Source organism: Salmo salar, chromosome 01, assembly GCF_965601325.2.
Source record: "Salmo salar chromosome 01, fSalSal1, whole genome shotgun sequence".
NCBI classification, from domain to species: Eukaryota; Metazoa; Chordata; class Actinopteri; order Salmoniformes; family Salmonidae; genus Salmo; species Salmo salar.
This window is the reverse complement of record NC_138291.1, coordinates 91,868,326-91,887,687: the sequence shown is the minus strand read 5'-3', so window position 1 is coordinate 91,887,687 and position 19,362 is coordinate 91,868,326. Positions and strand designations below refer to the sequence as shown.

Here is a 19,362-nt window from a genome sequence, read left to right as displayed (position 1 = left end):
TCCCCCACTGTACACTTAGGTTGGAGTCATGAACTCGTTTTCCAAATTTCTTGTTAACCTGTTAGGGCTAGGGGGCAGTATTGACACGGCCGGATAAAAAACGTACCCGATTTAATCTGGTTACTACTCCTGCCCAGTAACTAGAATATGCATATAATTATTGGCTTTGGATAGAAAACACCCTAAAGTTTCTAAAACTGTTTGAATGGTGTCTGTGTATAACAGAACTCAAATGGCAGGCCAAAACCTGAGAAGATTCCATGCAGGAAGTGGCCTGTCTGACAAGTTGTGTTTCATCTTGGCTCTTTTTATTGAAGACTGAGGATCTTTGCTATAACGTGACACTTCCTACGGCTCCCATAGGCTCTCAGAGCCAGGGAAAAAGCTGAACGATATCGAGGCAGCCTCTGGCTGAAACACATTATCGCTTTTGGCAAGTGGCCGATCAGAGTACTATGGGCTTAGGCGCGTGCACGAGTCGACCCCATGCTTTATTTTCTTTCGTCTGTTTACCTAAACGCAGATTCCCGGGCGGAATATTATCGCTTTTTTATGAGAAAAATGGCATAAAAATTGATTTTAAACAGCGGTTGACATGCTTCGAAGTACGGTAATGGAATATTTAGAAAACAAATTGTCACGAATTGCGCCATGCTCGTCACCCTTATTTACCCTTTCGGATAGTGTCTTGAACGCACAAACAAAACGTCGCTGTTTGGATATAACTATGGATTATTTTGAACCAAACCAACATTTGTTATTGAAGTAGAAGTCCTGGGAGTGCATTCTGACGAAGACAGCAAAGGTAATAACATTTTTCTTATAGTAAATCTGACTTTGGTGAGTGCTAAACTTGCTGGGTGTCTAAATAGCTAGCCCTGTGATGCCGGGCTATCTACTGAGAATATTGCAAAATGAGCTTTCACCGAAAAGCTATTTTAAAATCGGACATATCGAGTGCATAGAGGAGTTCTGTATCTATAATTCTTAAAATAATTGTTATGCTTTTTGTGAACGTTTATCGTGAGTAATTTAGTAAATTCACCGGCAGTGTTCGGTGGGAATGCTAGTCACATGCTAGTCACATGCTAATGTAAAAAGCTGGTTTTTGATATAAATATGAACTTGATTGAACAAAACATGCATGTATTGTATAACATAATGTCCTAGGGTTGTCATCTGATGAAGATCATCAAAGGTTAGTGCTGCATTTAGCTGTGGTTTGGGTTTATGTGACATTATATGCTAGCTTGAAAAATGGGTGTCTGATTATTTCTGACTGGGTACTCTGCTGACATAATCTAATGTTTTGCTTTCATTGTAAAGCCTTTTTGAAATCGGACAGTGTGGTTAGATTAACGAGAGTCTTGTCTTTAAAATGGTGTAAAATAGTCATATGTTTGAAAAATTGAAGTTTTTGCATTTGAGGTTTTTGAATAACGCGCCACGGGATTACACTGGCTGTTACGTAGGTGGGACGATTTCGTCCCACATACCCTAGAGAGGTTAACAAACTATAGTTTTGGCAAGTCGGTTAGGACATCTACTTTGTGCATGACAAGTAATTTTTCCAACAATTGTTTAGACAGATTATTTCACTGTATCACAATTCCAGTGGGTCAGAAGTTTACATTCACTAAGTTGACTGTGCCTTTAAAAAGCTTGGAAAATTCCAGAAAATTATGTCATGGCTTTAGAAGCTTCTGATAGGCTAATTGACATCATTTGAGTCAATTGGAGGTGTACCTGTGGATGCATTTCTAGGCCTACCTTCAAACGCATTGCCTCTTTGCTTGACATCATGGGAAAATCAAAAGAAATCAGCCAAGACCTCTGGTTCATTCTTGGGAGCAATTTTCAAACGCCTGAAGGTACCACATTCATCTGTACAAACAACAGTTCGCAAGTATAAACACCATGGGACCACGCAGCCGTCATACCGCTCAGGGAGGAGACGTGTTCTGTCTCCTAGAGATGAACGTACTTTGGCGTGGAAAGTGCAAATCAATCCCAGAACAACAGCAAAGGACCTTGTGAAGATGCTGGAGGAAACGGGTACAAAAGTATCTATATCCACAGTAAAACAAGGGAAAAGGGGGAGGCTTGCAAGCCGAAGAACACCATCCCAAACGTGAAGAACGGGGGTGGCAGTATCATGTTGTGGGGGTGCTTTGCTGCAGGAGGAACTGGTGCACTTCATAAAATAAATGGCATCATGAGGAAGGAAAATTATGTGGATATATTGAAGCAACATCTCAAGACATCAATCAGGAAGTTAAAGCTTGGTCGCAAATGGGTCTTACAAATGGACAATGACCCCAAGCATACTTCCAAAGTTGTGGCAAAATGGCTTAATGACAACAAAGTCAAGGTATTGGAGTGGCCATCACAAAGCACTGACCTCAATCCTATAGAACATTTGTGGGCAGAACTGAAAAGGCGTGTGCGAGCAAGGAGGCCTACAAACCTGACTCAGTTACACCAGCTCTGTCAGGAGGAATGAGTCAATTCACCCAACTTATTGTGGGAAGCTTGTGGAAGGCTACCCAAAATGTTTGACCCAAGTTAAACAATTTAACTTCTATGGGCTAGCGTCCCACCCTAGTCAACAGCCAGTGGAATCGCGTGGCGCGAAATACAAATACCTCAAAAATGCTATAACTTCAATTTCTCAAACATATGACTATTTTACACCATTTTAAAGACAAGACTCTCGTTAATCTAACCACATTGTCCGATTTCAAAAAGGCTTTACAGCGATGGCAAAACCATTAGATTATGTCAGGAGAGTACCCTGCCAAAAATAATCACACAGCCATTTTCAAAGCAAGCATATATGTCACAAAAACCAAAACCACAGCTAAATGCAGCACTAACCTTTGATCTTCATCAGATGACACTCCTAGGACATCATGTTATACAATACATGCATGTTTTATTCAATCAAGTTCATATTTATATCAAAAAACAGCTTTCTACATTAGCATGTGATGTTCAGAACTAGCATACCCACCGAAAACTTCCGGTGAATTTACTAAATTACTCATGATAAACGTTGACAAAATACATAAATTATTTTAAGAATTATAGATACAGAACTCTTATGCAAACGCTATGTCAGATTTTAAAATAGCTTTTCGGCGAAAGCACATTTTGCAATATTCTGAGTACATAGCTCGGCCATCACAGGCTAGCTAATTTGACACCCACCAAGTTTGGGGCTCACTAAACTCAGAATTGCTATTAGAAAAATTGGATTACCTTTGCTGTTCTTCGTCAGAATGCACTCCCAGGACTTCTACTTCAACAACAAATGTTTTGGTTCCAAATAATCCATAGTTATATCCAAATACCTCCGTTTTGTTCGTGCGTTCAGGTCACTATCCGAAGGGTAACGTGCGAGCGCATTTCGTGACAAAAAAATTCAAAATATTCCATTACCGTACCTATAAGCATGTCAAACGCTGTTTAAAATCTATTTTTATGCTATTTTTCTCGTAAAATAGCGATAATATTCCAACCGGGCAACGTATTCATTCAAAGGCTGAAAGAAAAAAAATGGAGAAGTCTCGTGAACGCGCATCTCAGTCTCACTATCCCCAGGCTGACCACTTACAAACTCTGCTGCTGTACTTTGCCCAGAGACAGCAGACACCCCATTCCACTTTCTGGCGGCTTTAGAGAGCCAATGGAAGCCTTAGAAAGTGTCACGTTACAGCACAGATGCTGTATTTTCGAATAGAGATGCAACAGAAGGACAAGAAATTGTCAGACAGGGCACTTCCTGTATGGAATCTTCTCAGGTTTTGGCCTGCCATACTCAGACACCATTCAAACAGTTTTAGAAACTTTAGAGTGTTTTCTATCCAAATCTACTAATTATATGCATATTCTCATTTCTGGGCAAGAGTAGTAACCAGTTTAAATTGGGTATGTTTTTTATCCGGCCGTGAAAATACTGCCCCCTAGCCCCAACAGGTTAAAGGCAATGCTACCAAATACTAATTGAGTGTATGTAAACTTCTGACCCACTGGGAATGTGATGAAATAAATAAAAGCTCAAATAAATCACTGTACTATTATTCTGACATTTCACATTCTTAAAATAAAGTGGTGATCCTAACTGACCTAAGACAGGGAATTTTTTACAAGGATTAAATGTTAGGAATTGTGAAAAATGTAGTTTAAATGTATTTGTCTAAGGTGTATGTAAACCTCCGACTTCAACTGTACCTAGTCTAATACCCCAAAGAGCAAGCAATGCTCGTATCGGCTTCAGTAAGTGAAACATTTAAAGATTACACTAATAAGCCTACCTCTGGACCGTAGATACCCTCCAAAGACTTGATGGATGAAACTGGTTGCCTGCGTTTGCCTGTCCAATCTGTTGTAAAAGGAATCATCAAACCGTTAAAGATGCTTATCAGTGACTCCCAATAGCCTTAAGGGAAATTGCCTTTATGCGTATACACAGGATCATATAAATCAAGATAGCCTTCATTTAATTTCTCATTGGGACAGCCCTTTGAGGAGCAACAGACAGCTGAGGAAATAGAGCAAAAGTAATTGCTGAGAGTAGCGGCAACCTGTTGGGGGGCAAAATAGCCTTCCACTACACAGGAGGGGGATCCTAAAGTCAGTTAAGGGTCCCTGGTGTATAGGAGATGGTCACTAAAACTTGATATATTAATCATGTCTCACTCTGTGCTATACGTGAATGTGGGTCAGATGAGATGCGAGTCCAGAACAGTGCTTCCTAGTGGCTGAACACTGATTTCAGTGTAACACCTACTTGTTTAGAGGCAGGCAGGACTTTTGCATAGCGTCCACTGTGTACCGCAGGAACTCATGGGCGTCCTCTTGGCTGCCAAAGCGAAAATGCTTTGCAATCCCTGCACAGGTGTTATACAGAGGAAGACTCAATAAATGATAGGGTTAAAGTCTGTCAGTTTTCCCTACAAAAATGACAGTATCAACTCTTTTTTTTTTTTTGGAGGGAAAACTATTTTGCTGACTAGGTTTCCCAGAATTCTGCACCTGTGATGCAGTCCCAACTCTCCTTGCATTTTTGGAGGGAAAAACTATTTTGCGGACATGTTATTTAGTTGTAATGGCTTTCAACACACCTGAACAAAGACTTTCCTATCAACTTTGTGCTAAAGGGTTTCCCCCTCTGATTCCAAGTAAACACTACTTACGTTTGAGCTCGTTGAGGACTCCAATGGGCTTGATGACATTCCCAGAGTTGGCGAAGACCTGGGTGATGTGATTCTGCATTGTGCACATCATACAGAACCCAGGCTCATGACCTTAACATCAACACAGATGACGGTCAATCACGTAATAGGTACAATGTATTTAAAGGTCTATCAAATCATTTATCATTTCTGGGTAACAATTAAGTACCTTAATGTGATTGTTTTCAATTAAAACTGGTAAACAATAAACCAAAATAGCTTAACAAAAATCTATTTCTCAAGCAAGAATTTTGCTAGGGAGTGATCTGAGTGGGGAGGGAAAAACTAGCTGTTACTGGCAGAGAGATTTGGAACTCTTTCTAATTGGTCAATTAACTAATTTACCGCCTGGTGAAGTCACCAGGCAGGTCAAAACTCCATCCCACCAAAACAGGCTGAAATTTCAGGCAGGCAGTCTTTTCAAACAGCTCTTACACTTAATGGGCAATATCATAATTTTCACAGTATTATTCCAACTTTGAGGGTGGAAATGTATATAAAAACACATAAATCTAGTTGACTGCACTTGCTTAGTTCGGCCAGCTCTAGGCAGAGTGTATAGTTCCATATTTTTTCAAATTCCCAATAATGGAGACGACGTGGCTCTTGGGAACATTCAACACTCAAATTGTTGTATACCCTTCCCCAGATATATAGTACCAGTCAAAAGTTTGGACACCTGCTCATTCAAGGGTTTCTCTTTATTTATTGTAGAATAAAAGTGAAGACCTCAACTATGAAATAACACATATGGAATCACGTAGGAACCAAAAAAAGTGTTAAACAAATCAAAAAATATTCTACAATTGAGATTCTTCAAATAGCCACCCTTTGCCTTAATGACAGCTTTGCACACTCTTGGCATTCTCTCAACCAGCTTCATGAGGTAGTCACCTGGAATGCATTTCAATTAACAGGTGTGCCTTGTTAATTTGTGGAATTTCCTTCTTAAAGCATTTGAGTCAGTTGTTTTGTGACAAGGTACGGTAAGTATAGAGAAGATTAGCCCTATTTGGTAAAAGACCAAGCCCATATGGCAAGAACAGCTCAAATAAGCAAAGAGAAATGACAGTCCATCATTATTTTAAGAAATGAAGGTCAGTCAATCTGGAAAATTTCAAGTACTTTGAAAGTTACTTCAAGTGCAGTCACAAAAACCATCAAGCGCTATGATGAAACTGGCTCTCATGAGGACCCCCACAGAAAAGGAAGACCCAGAGTCACCTCTGGGGCAGAGGATAAGTTCATTAGAGTTAACTGCACCTCAGATTGCAGCCCAAATAAAATGCTTCAGAGTTCAAGTAACAGACACATCTCAACATCAACTGTTCAGAGGAGACTGCGTGAATCAAGCCTTCATGGTCAAATTGCAAAAAAAAAAAAAACACTTCTAAAAGGACACCAATAAGAAGAAGAGACTTGCTTGGGCCAAGAAACACGAGCAATGGACATTAAACACGTGGAAATCTGTCCTTTGGTCTGATGAGTCCAAATTTGCGATTTTTGGTTCCAACTGTCGTGCCTTTGTGAGATGCAGAGTAGGTGAACGGATGATCTCTGCATGTGTGGTTCCCACCGTGAAGCTTGGAGGAGGTGTGATGGTGCATTGCTGGTGACAATCAGTGATTTATTTCAAATTCAATGCACACTTAAGCAGCACAGCATTCATAGTTTTGATGTCTTCACTATTATTCTACGATGTAAAAATAAAGAAAAACCCTTGAATGAGTAGGTGCCCAAACTTTTGACTGGTACTGTATGCCTCATCACAATTCTATGTCAGAGATCTACAGACAGTTCCTTGAACTTAATGGTATAGTTTCTGCTCTGACATGCACTGTTAACTGTGGTACCTTATGTATGAATCCATTTTGAATTCAGGCTGTAACACAACATGGAATAAATCAAGTGGTATGAATACTTTCTGAAGTCTCGGTTTGTCGAATATTAGTTATTTTCTTTCTCTTTCTAACCTTCTCCTGCTATGAAAATGTAACAACAGAGCCCCTGGTTCTATTACCCACATACATGTTTTAGAGTGCTCCCGGGACAGCATGTAGTTAGTGAGGGGAGCGGTATAGGTGAGACACTGCAGAGCCGAGTTGAGGAAGCAGGTGTTTCCCAGGTTCTGGAGACCTGATCCGATGTGGTGGACCTGGTTCCACTTCAGGCTAAGCCGCTCGGCTGGGAACAGCACCTTCTGTGGCAGGGCGATACCGTCCCCACTGGTCAGCACCACTGCAAAGGGGAAGGGGAAAGAAATGGTCAAATACATACTGAAAGCCGTGACAAAAAGGAGTGTTGCCTGGTAGATAACCCAGTGGGAATAAATCTCTGAAGGTCGTCTAAGGAAAAGTTTGTTTTTGACTGCGTCCAACTTCAAGGCACTATGAAATTGACAATCAATTTCTGAGAGAGTCTGAAAAGACTTGAATTCAAAGCAAGGGCATATTTGATGGGTGGGGGAAGGCAGGAAAATCCTGTGCTTGTTTACTGACATATAGTTCAGGGTACATCAGGCTATTGATTTAAACCCCCTCAGAACAATATGGTTACATAACTGGGTCAGTATAAAAGACAGCAACATAAAACACCTATGAGAACCGGTTCAGGCAGTCACTTATGAGAAGAGATGTGGGAAACTACAGCTACTCAACTCAGCCCTCTCTGTATGGAGAGGCTTGAAATACAGTGCATTTAGAAAGTATTCAGACCCCTTGACTTTTTCCAATTTGTTACGTTACAGCCTTATTCTAAAATTGATTAAATTATCCCCCCCCCCCCCCCCCCCCCCCAATCTACACACACAACTCCATAATGACAAAGTAAAAACAGGTTTAGATTTTTTTGCTAATTTATATATTTTTTTTAAATCTAACTCGTGACATTTACATAAGTATTCAGACCCTTTACTCTGTACTTTTGAAGCACCTTTGGCAGCGATTACAGCCTTGAGACTTCTTGGGTATGATGCTACAAGCTTGGCACACCTGTATTTGGGGAGTTTCTCCCATTCTTCTCTGCAGATCCTCTCAAGCTGTTAGGTTGGATGGGGAGCATCACTGCACAGCTATTTTCAGGTCGCACCAGAGATGTTCGATCGGGTTCAAGTCAGGGCTCTGGCTGGGCCACTCAAGGATATTCAGAGACTTGTCCCGAAGCCACTCCTGCGTTGTCTTGGCTGTGTGCTTAGGGCCGTTGTCCTGTTAGAAGGTGAACCGTCGCCCCAGTCTGAGGTCCTGAGCACTCTGGATCAGGTTTTCATCAAGGATCTCCCTGTACTTTGTGCCATTCATCTTTGCCTCGATCCTGACTAGTCTCCCATTCCCTGCTGCTGAAAAACACCCCCACAACATGATGCTGCCACCCACATGGTGACAGGTTTCCTCCAGACGTGACGCTTGGCATTCAGGCTAAAGAGTTCAATCCTGGTTTCATCAGAACAGAGAATCTTGATTCTCAAGGTCAGAGTCCTTTAGGTGCCTTTTGGCAAACTCCAAGCAGGCTGTCATGTGCCTTTTACTGAGGAGTGGTTCCGTCTGGCCAAGCTACCATAAAGGCCTGATTGGTGGAGTGCTGCAGAGATGGTTGTCCTTCTGGAAGGTTCTCCCACAGAGGAACTCTAGAGCTCTGTCAGAGTGACCATCGGGTTCTTGGTCACCTCCCTGACCAAAGCCCTTCTCTCCCGATTGGCCGGGTGGCCAGCTCTAGGAAGAGTCTTGGTGGTTCCATTCAAGAATGATGGAGGCCACTGTGTTCTTGGGGACCTTCAATGCTGCAGAATGTTTTGGTACCCTTCCCCAGATCTGTGCCTCGACACAATCCTGTCCCAGAGCTCTACGGACTATTCTTGTCAACTGTGGGACCTTGTATAGACAGGTGTGTGAGCCTTTCCAAATCATGCCAATCAAGTTGTAGAAACATCAAGGATGACCAATGTAAATAGGATGCACCTGAGCTCAATTTCCAGTCTCATAGCAAAGGGCCTGAATACTTATGTAAATAAGGTATCTGTTTTTTATTTTTAATAAATGTGCAAAGAAATTCTACGAACCTGTTAACTTTGTCATTATGGGGTATTGTGTATATATTGATGAGGAAAAAAATGTATAATCCATTTGAGAATAAGTCTAACATAACAAAATGTGGAATAAGATATGATGGCGCCGGAGGGGATGGCTGCCGTCTTATCGGCTCTTAACCAACCACTCAATTTTTTTTTTTTTTCGCATTGTTTGTAACTTGTTTTGTACATAATGTTGCTGCTACCGTCTCTTATGACCGAAAAGAGCTTCTTGACATCAGAACTGCGATTTCTCACCTCAGATTAGACAGTTTTTCTTTAATGAGTCGGACAGGAGGGGGAATACTACAGACACCCGACCAAGCCCAGATCCCCGTCATTCGCTGGAGAAGGAAACTGAGATTTCGTGGAAAAAGATCAGGGTGCCTTGTGAGGATCAGGCGACGAGTGGCTAATCTGCCTTTGCCTTCCGTCCTGCTAGCTAACGTTCAATCGCTGGAAAAATGGGATGAACTGAAAGCACGTATATCCTACCAACGGGACATTAAAAACTATAATATCTTATGTTTCACTGAGTCGTGGCTGAACGATGACATTAAGAACATACAGCTGGTGGGTTATACAATATCTATCGGCAGGATAGAACAGCAGCCTCTGGTAAGACAGGGCGGGGGCCTATGCATATGTTAACAGCTGGTGCACGATATCTATGGAAGTCTCGAGCTTTTGCTCGCCTGAGGCAGAGTATCTCATGATAAGCTGTAGATCACACTATCTACCTAGAGAGTTTATCTGCGGACTCTCCTTCACCGCAGCCAACGTGAGTAAAACATTTAAATGTGTTAACCCTCGCAAGGCTGCTGGCCCAGACGGCATCCCTAGCCGCGTCCTCAGAGCATCCGCAGATCAGCTGGCTGGTGTATTTACGGACATATTCAATCAATCCCTATCCCAGTCTGCTGTTTCCACATGCATCAAGAGGGCCACCATTGTTCCTGTTCCCAAGAAAGCTAAGGTAACTGATCTAAATGACCATCGCCCCGTAGCACTCACTTCCATCATCATGAATTGCTTTGAGAGGCTAGTCAAGGATCATATCACCTCTACCCTACCTGACACCCTAGACCCACTCCAATTTGCTTACCAACCCAATAGGTCCACAGACGACGCAATCACAATCACACTGCCCTAACCCATCTGGACAAGAGGAATACCTATGTAAGAATGCTGTTCATCGACTACAGCTCAGGATTTAACACCATAGTACCCTCCAAACTTGTAATTAAGCTCGAGACCCTAGGTCTCGACTCTGCCGTGTGCAACTGAGTCCTGGACTTTCTGACGGGCCGCCCCCAGGTGGTGAGGGTAGGAAACAACATCTCCACCCCGCTGATCCTCAACACTAGGTTCCCACAAGGGTGCGTTCTCAGCCCTCTCCTGTACTCCCTGTTCACCCATGACTGCGTGGCCATGCACGCCTCCAACTCAATCATCAAGTTTGCAGACTTCAATACAGTGGTAGGCTTGATTACCAACAACGACGAGACGGCCTACAGGGAGGAGGTGAGGGCCCTCGGAGTGTGGTGTCAGGAAAATAACCTCACACTCAACGTCAACAAAACAAAGGAGATGATCGTGCCACTGCCTGTTCACCCCACTATCATCCAGAAGGCGAGGTCAGTACAGGTGCATCAAAACTGGGACCGAGAGACAGAAGCTGTTTTTCAATCTCAAGGCCATCAGACTGTTAAACAGCCATCACTAACAGAGTGGCTGCTGCCAACATACTGACTCAAATCTCTAGCCACTTTAATAATTGGATGTAATAAATGTATCACTAGTCACTTTAAACAATGCCACTTTATATAATGTTTACAACCCTACATTACTCATCTCATATGTATATACTGTACTCTATACCATCTACTGCATCTTGCCTATGCCGTTTGGCCATCGCTCATCCATATATTTATATGTACATATTCTTATTCATTCCTTTACACTTGTGTGTATAAGGTAGTTGTTGTGAAATTGTTAGATATTACTGCATGGTCGGAACTAGAAGCACAAGCATTTCGCTACACTCGCATTACCATGTGTATGTGACCAATAAAATGTATTTATTTGATTTTGTATTTTTTGTAGCTGTCTACATACCACCACAGACCGATGTTGGCACTAAAACCGCACTCAATGACCTGTATACCACCATAAGCAAACAGGAAACCGCTCACCCAGAGGCGGTGCTCCTAGTGGCTGGGGACTTTAATGCAGGCAAACTTAAATCCTTTTTACCTCATTTCTATCAGCATGTTAAATTTGCAACCAGAGGGGGACTAAATCTAGACCATCTTTACTCCATACACAGAGACGTGTACAAAGCTCTCCCTCGCCCTCCATTTGGCAAATCTGACCATAATTCTATCCTCCTGATTCTTGTTTACAAGCAAAAATTAAAGCAGGAAGCACCAGTGACTCGGTCTATAAAAAAAGTGGTCAGATGAAGCCGATGCTAAACTACAGGACTGTTTTGCTAGCACAGAATGGAATATGTTTCGGGATTCATTTTATGCACTTGGAGTCCTGCAACCAAAGATACCTTGTCTACTATATCTGTTATGAGTTGAGCACACCAACCCTCCTCACCTTGCTCCTTGGGCCTGTCTGCACTGCTGCTGTAGACTGTGGCTCCAGGGGTGGGGCCCATGCAGCCCCCTGTCTTCACCCTGGGGGTGTCGGAAGACGAGGGCCCCCCCGCCCCCCAGCTGGAGCAGGCACTGTCCATCCCGTTCCCGTCACCGCCAGGAAAGTTCAGCGATCCTGAGCGCTTGCACCCGACTGACTCTAGGTCAGATTTCTCTGAAGATCTGTCAACTATGGTCATTGTTCATTGCTGTTGGACAAAAAACACAAATAGAGAGGGTGATGTTAGGCAATGTTTCTTTAGATACTAACCTAGGCCTAGTTGGGAGTACTGAACTGTGCCTGTGACAAAAATCATCCTGGAGGTAGAACACATGAAGTAACACCTAGGAATATAAAAGTAAACATCTTGAACAAGACTAGCTCTGTAGCTCTAGAAGAGGATGAAAGAGCTTTACAGAAACTATAACCACCCATAAACCACCCAAAAGCATCCTATTTTCCATTTCAAACTCACATTATTTCCTGGAACTCTAATGGGTCTGTGCTACCATCCACTTTGAAGATGCAGATTGTGGCAAATTCAGTGCACTGTACAAAAATGTAATGTATTTCTAGATCCGATCTTACACAGCAACCGTTAAATGTTTATGACAATCATAATCTTATGTTCTGAGTGTCACAATGTGAATAACATATTTTCAGTGCACAAATAAATCAAATGATTGTTATCCTGGGTAGGATTTCAGTACGGAGGTAGCCTCAATCACACAGAGCATCAACCAGGATTGACCTGCTCAATTACCAGCAGGTGGTCTGTCTGGTGGTGTAAATGGGTCATATAAAAGTCATGCAGACAACCCCATGGATATAAAAGTAAAAGTATTTCTCGGAGTGAGAAAACAAGTTCTGCAGACAGTGTAGAAGCCCCAAAGGCATGCACTGCTTAGGTTTTGCTTTGAATTTACATGCGACACAGAGACAAAGCTTTGAAGTTTGGTTTAGTGACTGCAAGTTATAGAAAAACATTACAACAAAGTGAACAGCAATCCTAAATGGACCCCTACACCCTATGCCCCAGTGGAGATCTGAAAGAATTTGACAGGAAATGTATGATTTTTGCCTTAGTCAAGACTAAAATCCAGGAATTCAGAAAAAAAATATATATAAGATTTAGGAAATATGTTCAAGTATTCGCAAAAATAAAAAAAAGACATACAGTACATGAGCAAAGGTATGTGGACACATGCTCATCGAACATCTCATTCCAAAATCATGGGCATTAATATGGAGTTGGTCCCCCTTTGCTGTTATAACAGCCTCCACTCTTCTGGGAAGGCGTTGTAACATTGCAACGGGGACTTTATTCCATTTAGCCACGAGCATTAGTGAGGTCAGGTACTGATGTTGGGCAATTAGGCCTGGCTCGCAGTCGGCGTTCCAATTCATCCCAAAGGTGTTCGGTGGGATTGAGGACAGGGCTCTGTGCAGGACAGTCAAGTTCTTCGACACCGATCTCGACAAACCAGTTCTGTATGGATCTTTCTTTGTCATGCAGAAAGAGGAAAGACAGGAAAGAGCATTCCCTAAACAGTGGCCACAAAGTTGGAAGCACAGATTAATCTAGAATGTCATTGTATGCTATAGCGTTAAGATTTCTCTTCACTGGAACTAAGGGGCCTAGCCCGAACCATGAAAAACCCCAGACCATTATTTCTCCTCCAACAAACTTCACAGTTGGTACTATGCATTTGGGCATCAGCCAAACCCTGATTAATCCGTCAACCCCAGATTAATCTGTCGGACTGCCAGATGGTGTAGTGATTCATCACTCCAGAGAATGCGTTTCCACTGCTCCAGAGTCCAATGGCAGCGAGCTTTACACTACTCCAGCCGACGTTTGGCATTGCGCATGGTGATCTTAGGCTTGGGTGCGGCTGCTTGGCCATGGACACCCATTTCATGAAGCTTCTGACGAACAGTTCTTGTGCTGACGTTGCTTCCAGAGGCAATTTGGAATTCGGTAGTGAGTGTTGCAACTGAGGACAGACGATTTTTAAGCAATAACAGCACTTACAGACGACCAGGGCAGCTCTAGCAGGGCAGAAATTTGACAAACTGACTTGTTGGAAAGGTGGCATCCTATAGCTCTTTAGTAAGGCCATTCTACTGCCAATGTTTGTCTATGGAGATTGCATGGCTGTGTGCTCGATTTTATACACCTGTCAGCAACAGGTGTGGCTGAAATAGCCAAATCCACTAATTTGAAGGGGTGTCAACATACTTTTGTATATATAGTGTATGTGATCGTGTCTCAAGGTAATCAAGGTATGAAATTATTGTATTTGAAAAATATATATATATATTTTTTTTGGCTTAGTCCGCTCCAACAAAAATCGGCCCGCGGCTGAATCTAGCTTCCTACCCGAGTGAGTCTAGGGGTCTTTGGTTCAGCGTTTGAGTTGCATCTTGGACATCTGGGTTGCATATATAGTAAATACGTTTCTGAGACACACACAACTTTACTAAAATGTCGCCAAATTATATCACATTGTCACTACACTCCAGGTCAGTAGTCTAAACTTTCGATTGATGTTATTATACTGAAAAATATAAATGCAACAAGTGTTAGTCCCATGTTTCCTGATCTGAAATAAGATGCCAGAAATGTTTAAAATCGCACAAAAAAACGTCTCTCTAAAATGTTGTGCACAAATTTGTTTACATCCCTGTTAGTGAACATTTCTCCTTTGCCAAGATATCCGTACCACCTGACAGGTGTGGCATATCAAGAAGCTGATTAAACAGCATGATCATTACACAGGTACACCTTGTGCTGGGGACAATAAAATGCCACTCTAAAATGTGCAGTTTTGTCACACAATGCCACAGATGACTCAAGTTGAAGGCGCGTGCAATTGGCATGCTGACTGCAGGTATGTCCACCAGAGCTGAATGTTAATTTTTCTACCATAAACTACCTCTAACCTCGTTTTAGAGAATTTGGCAGTACGTCCAACCAGACTCACAACCGCAGACCACGTGTAACCACGCCAGCCCAGGATCTCCACATCCGGCTTCTTCACCTGCGGGATCATCTGAGACCAGCCACCCAGACAGTTGATGAAACGGTGGGTTTGGACAACCCAAGAATTTCTGCAGTTCAGCGTCATAACCGACTTCTGTGGGCAAATGCTCACCTTTGATGGCCACTGGCACGCTGGAGAAGTGTGCTCTTCACGGAAGAATCAGTTTCAACTGTACCGGGCAGATGGCAGAAAGTGTGTATGGCATTGTGTGGGCAAGCGGTTTGCTTATGTCAATGTTGTGAACAGACTGCCCCATGGTGGCGGTGGGGTTATGGGCAGGCAGGCATAAGCTACGGACAATGAACACAATTTAATTTTAAATCAATAACATTTTAATGCACAGAGATACCGGAAGCTGAAAATGTCCCAGTTCTTCCATGGCCTGCAGACGTCACCCATTGAGCATGTTTGGGATGCTCTGGATCGACGTGTACAACAGCGTGTTCCAGTTTCCACCAATTCCCGCAACTTCACACAGTCATTGAAGGAGTGGGACGACATTCCACAGGTCACAATCAACAGCCTGATCAACTGTATGCGAAGGAGATGTGTCGCACTGCATGAGGTAAATTGTGGTCACACCAGATACTGACTGGTTTTCTGATCTACGCCTCTACGTTTTTTTTAAGGTATCTGTGACCAACAGATGCATATCTGTATTCCCAGTCATGAGAAATTCATATATTGTGGCCTAATGAATTTATTTCAATTGACTGATTTCCTTATATAAACTAACTTAGTAAAATCATTGAGATTTTTGCATGTAGCATTTATTTTTGTTCAGTGTAGTTAGCTACTACTGAAGTCACATGGATAACATTTTATTTTTATACGACATCACTACATGTATATTTTTTTCTGAATAAACAAAAATCACAAGGATTGCTTTCATAAGTTTAAGTTCCTAAAAGAAAATAACAAAAAAAGGATAACAAAACCAGGGGTTACAGTTGTATAAACGTATGATAGAGTTGTAAGAAGTGTTTTCTTTTTGTTATTGACAAATTCTAGGGATTTTGTTAGATATTGGATTTCAAGTAAAAATATATTGCATTTAGGGACAGATTTCAAATATTAGTTTGTGTATATACAATTTACCAAAGAGAATTAAGAAATTAAACGACTAATTCAGTGGTTTTGTTTTCATTTTAATAACATATTTCATTGTAAATACATGGGTCTTGATGAAATTAAAATGTAAATACTTAACTCACTCCAAAATAACTTCACAGAGTCAAAATGTGTATAATAGTTTATACTTTATCACAGTAAAGGCATATGTCCTCTAAATCCATGAATTTAGACAAGTTATTGCAAGGATATATTTTGTGCAAGATTTTAAAGTGAATTTCTTTTACTTTATTTGATATACCACATTTTTGAGGAAGCAACCAAGCTTTCTTCCATTCAATTTCAGTAATATGTGCATTCCAGAAGAATTTCCCTCTAGAAGAGATCTTGTTCTTGGAGTGAAAAAGTTATTTATGAATGTATTATTACATTTCTTATCCAGCAGGGGGAAACCTAACATAAGTTGTGCATCTATCATGACATGTTCACCAAAACACAAATGAGATTTCATTAATTGAATAAGTCCTGAAGGTATTGCTTTCCATATAGAATTAAATTATTTATAATGTATTGGGAAGTTATGTTTCTAAGAACTTTGTATAAGAGAGTATATGTCCTTCTTTATCAAATAAATCAAGCACAAATATAATATTTATTGTGACCCACTTAGGAAAGAACAAAGACTTGTTTTTAACAACAATATCTTTGTTGTTCTACAGAAGTGCCTGGTGTGGGGAGAAGTTGTGGACATGACACAGTTTCCAGGCTAAAAGGGCATGTTCATGAAATTTGGACAGTTTGATGGGTAATTCTGCTGGAGAATAATTGCACTTCCACAAAAATGAAGACCACCCAATAAAATATGACAGGGAATGAAGTACCATATAGATTCCGAGCTAATCATACATTTTTTTTATCCAGTTTACTTTAAAAGGTATTGTTTATCAATTAAATCTCGTACTTCAAGCCCACCATCAGCTCTTTGGTTTGATATTACAGACTTCTTACATTTGTGTTGTTTATTTTTCCATATAAAGTCTAGGAAAGTTTTGTTGATATCCTTGCTGGTTTGATCAGTTACAAATAGGGATAGAGCAGGGTATGGACAACATTGTAGCTAGCAGTAATGACACACAGGAACAAACACTAAAGTGAAACCAGAGACGGATGAGGAAGCGAGACATCTCACTCCCTCATTTTTTCTGGTTCATTTACAGTCAATTAACTATGCAGACCAAAACTGTGACAATTATTTCAATGGTAAAAGGCCTGAGTAAGACATCTTAATTTATGCACCATCTTTGGAGAAAGAAACCATCTTTCCCCGAAATCAGAATAGGGAAGCCTTGATCTTAAAGGGGCAATCAGCATTCGAAACAAAAACCCTGACCCTGTTTCGGTAAAAAGCTGAGGGATGGGGCTGGAGAAATGTAACCACTCTAAAATGTATAGACAGCGCTATGGTTGCAAGACCATGATATCATGATATCCATGATATCCAAGATCCATGATATCACAATTAGTTTCAACAATTGAGGCTATACAGTGTTTTACATTTACTTTGTTTACAAACATTCGAGTAAAACAGGCTTATAGTTTGGGTTCTGATGGAGTATGACAATTGAACCAAATTCATGAGGCATTTTAGTTTTTTGAAATTAACTTGAAATGGGCATGTTCTAATTCACTCAACAACCAAACACATGTTTTGCTTTCTTAATGAAACAGAAAATAATTGTTGTTCCTGGTTGTTTATCAAATTTAACTGATCCTGCTTTCTAATGTACCGTTCTGCTGTCTGTGCAAGAAGCTGACTTAGCTAGCATTATTTAGCACATAGCTACTAACTAACGTTAGAACGCTTTCAGCTAACGTTAGTACAGTAGGTAGCAGGGACGCAATTTCCCCATTTTTACCTAGCAGAGACGCAATTTCCCAAATTGCGGTAGCAAACTAGCTAATGATTACAAATCAAAAACAAAATTAGCTACATCGATTTTAAGTTCTCAATAAATCCAAGTAGTATTCCTTGGACTTTCAAGTGACAATCGTTTCAAACACATGTTAGCCATTAAGATTGACTTCGCACGTTTACGACAACTGTTCCTACCAAGTCCCACCTCTGCCTGGCAGTCTGGCTGGCTGAGGCTTTAGCGAACGAGATAGGCCTCTAACACGTAATTCAAAAGATCAGAAAATATCATTTCAAACTTTCTTACCCTGTTTTTGAAACAAATGTTCGGAAAGTAAATAATGTCGTATTTCTTATGAACACGTTCAGAATGTCTCATTCTGAGGCGTGTATGCATGGTAACCACAAACTCCATGGTAACGGCAAAACGTAGCTAACAATACTGCCCAAATGGGCTATGAGCTTTGTCATTGTGCAACAATGACGAACTACGTTGGTTAGCAATCATTGGTACAATGCAAGGTAGCTGGCCTTTTCGGTGGTAAAGTGGTGTTTATGTATTGTTCCTTGATAAACCTGAGACTTTAACGCCGAACCATTTTAGCATTCACAGGTTTATCTATGGGAAACACGGCTAGCTAGCTGCTAGGCTAACTACGTTCTAAAGAGCGGCTCGAGATTTAAAATTCACCGGTGGTTGAGCGCTCGCCTCCGACATGACACTCAGTGAGCCGCCCGGTATAGGCTAACTACAGAAAAACCCAATGGGTTAAATCATTTGGACTTCAACTAGACTAACACAATGCTCAGTATTTAATACAACAGAAATGCTCTTACCTGTAATTTTTTATAAATATATTATTATACGTGCATGTCCATGTATTATTTCCAGCTGTAGTCAGTCCGTGAACAATGACGTAGCTAATTTCCCTACGGGTAAATCCGGGTACTACGGATGAAAGGCAACTCTTGATTCGCTGAGGCTCAGTGTGGAACGTGTTCACAGTAGTCGTAGACAGCACTTACACGTCTTGACCTTTATGGTGAGATACAACGGGCAAACCGTTTAATTATCGTTTTTATGCATTATATTGGATTTTGATCGTTCTCAATCTGCAATGTAATGTGTGAGTGTGCTACGTCCATTTACTTCGAAAGCAAAGCTTATACAACAACTGTACTCCCAGACAATGCATGACTGTTTGAGGCATGCATAACAATAATTAACGGGAGTGAGTCTTATTAATTGCCTGGAATTCAAGTGGTCAAACAAATACAAGCCTTGTTGGCTTGATTACCTTCATCATATGAGTATATTAGTCTCAACCACAAATTATGTAAATTAATCTTGACCAGATAAAACATATTCAGTCTGCAAAGAGACAG

The 19,362-nt window shown here is 41.2% G+C and overlaps 1 protein-coding gene across 2 annotated transcripts in view; it reads right to left on the bottom strand.

Annotated features, from left to right (window-relative positions):
• LOC106609945 (ubiquitin carboxyl-terminal hydrolase 42) overlaps positions 1-19,231 on the bottom strand; it is a 27,997-nt gene extending 8,766 nt beyond the window's left edge. Inside the window, exons 1-6 of one of the 2 annotated variants that reach the window (XM_014209004.3) lie at positions 18,814-19,231; positions 11,908-12,154; positions 7,266-7,475; positions 5,199-5,309; positions 4,793-4,892; positions 4,317-4,384 (exon numbers count right to left, since the gene is read on the bottom strand). In XM_014209004.3, the coding sequence (XP_014064479.1) occupies positions 4,317-4,384; positions 4,793-4,892; positions 5,199-5,309; positions 7,266-7,475; positions 11,908-12,145 (727 nt within the window). In that variant the 5' untranslated portion in view covers positions 12,146-12,154; positions 18,814-19,231. Of the gene's footprint in view, positions 1-4,316; positions 4,385-4,792; positions 4,893-5,198; positions 5,310-7,265; positions 7,476-11,907; positions 12,155-18,283; positions 18,732-18,813 lie in introns of those variants that run through there. The other variant, XM_014209013.3, reaches the window with a different exon arrangement.
• Positions 19,232-19,362: the final 131 nt, after the last annotated feature.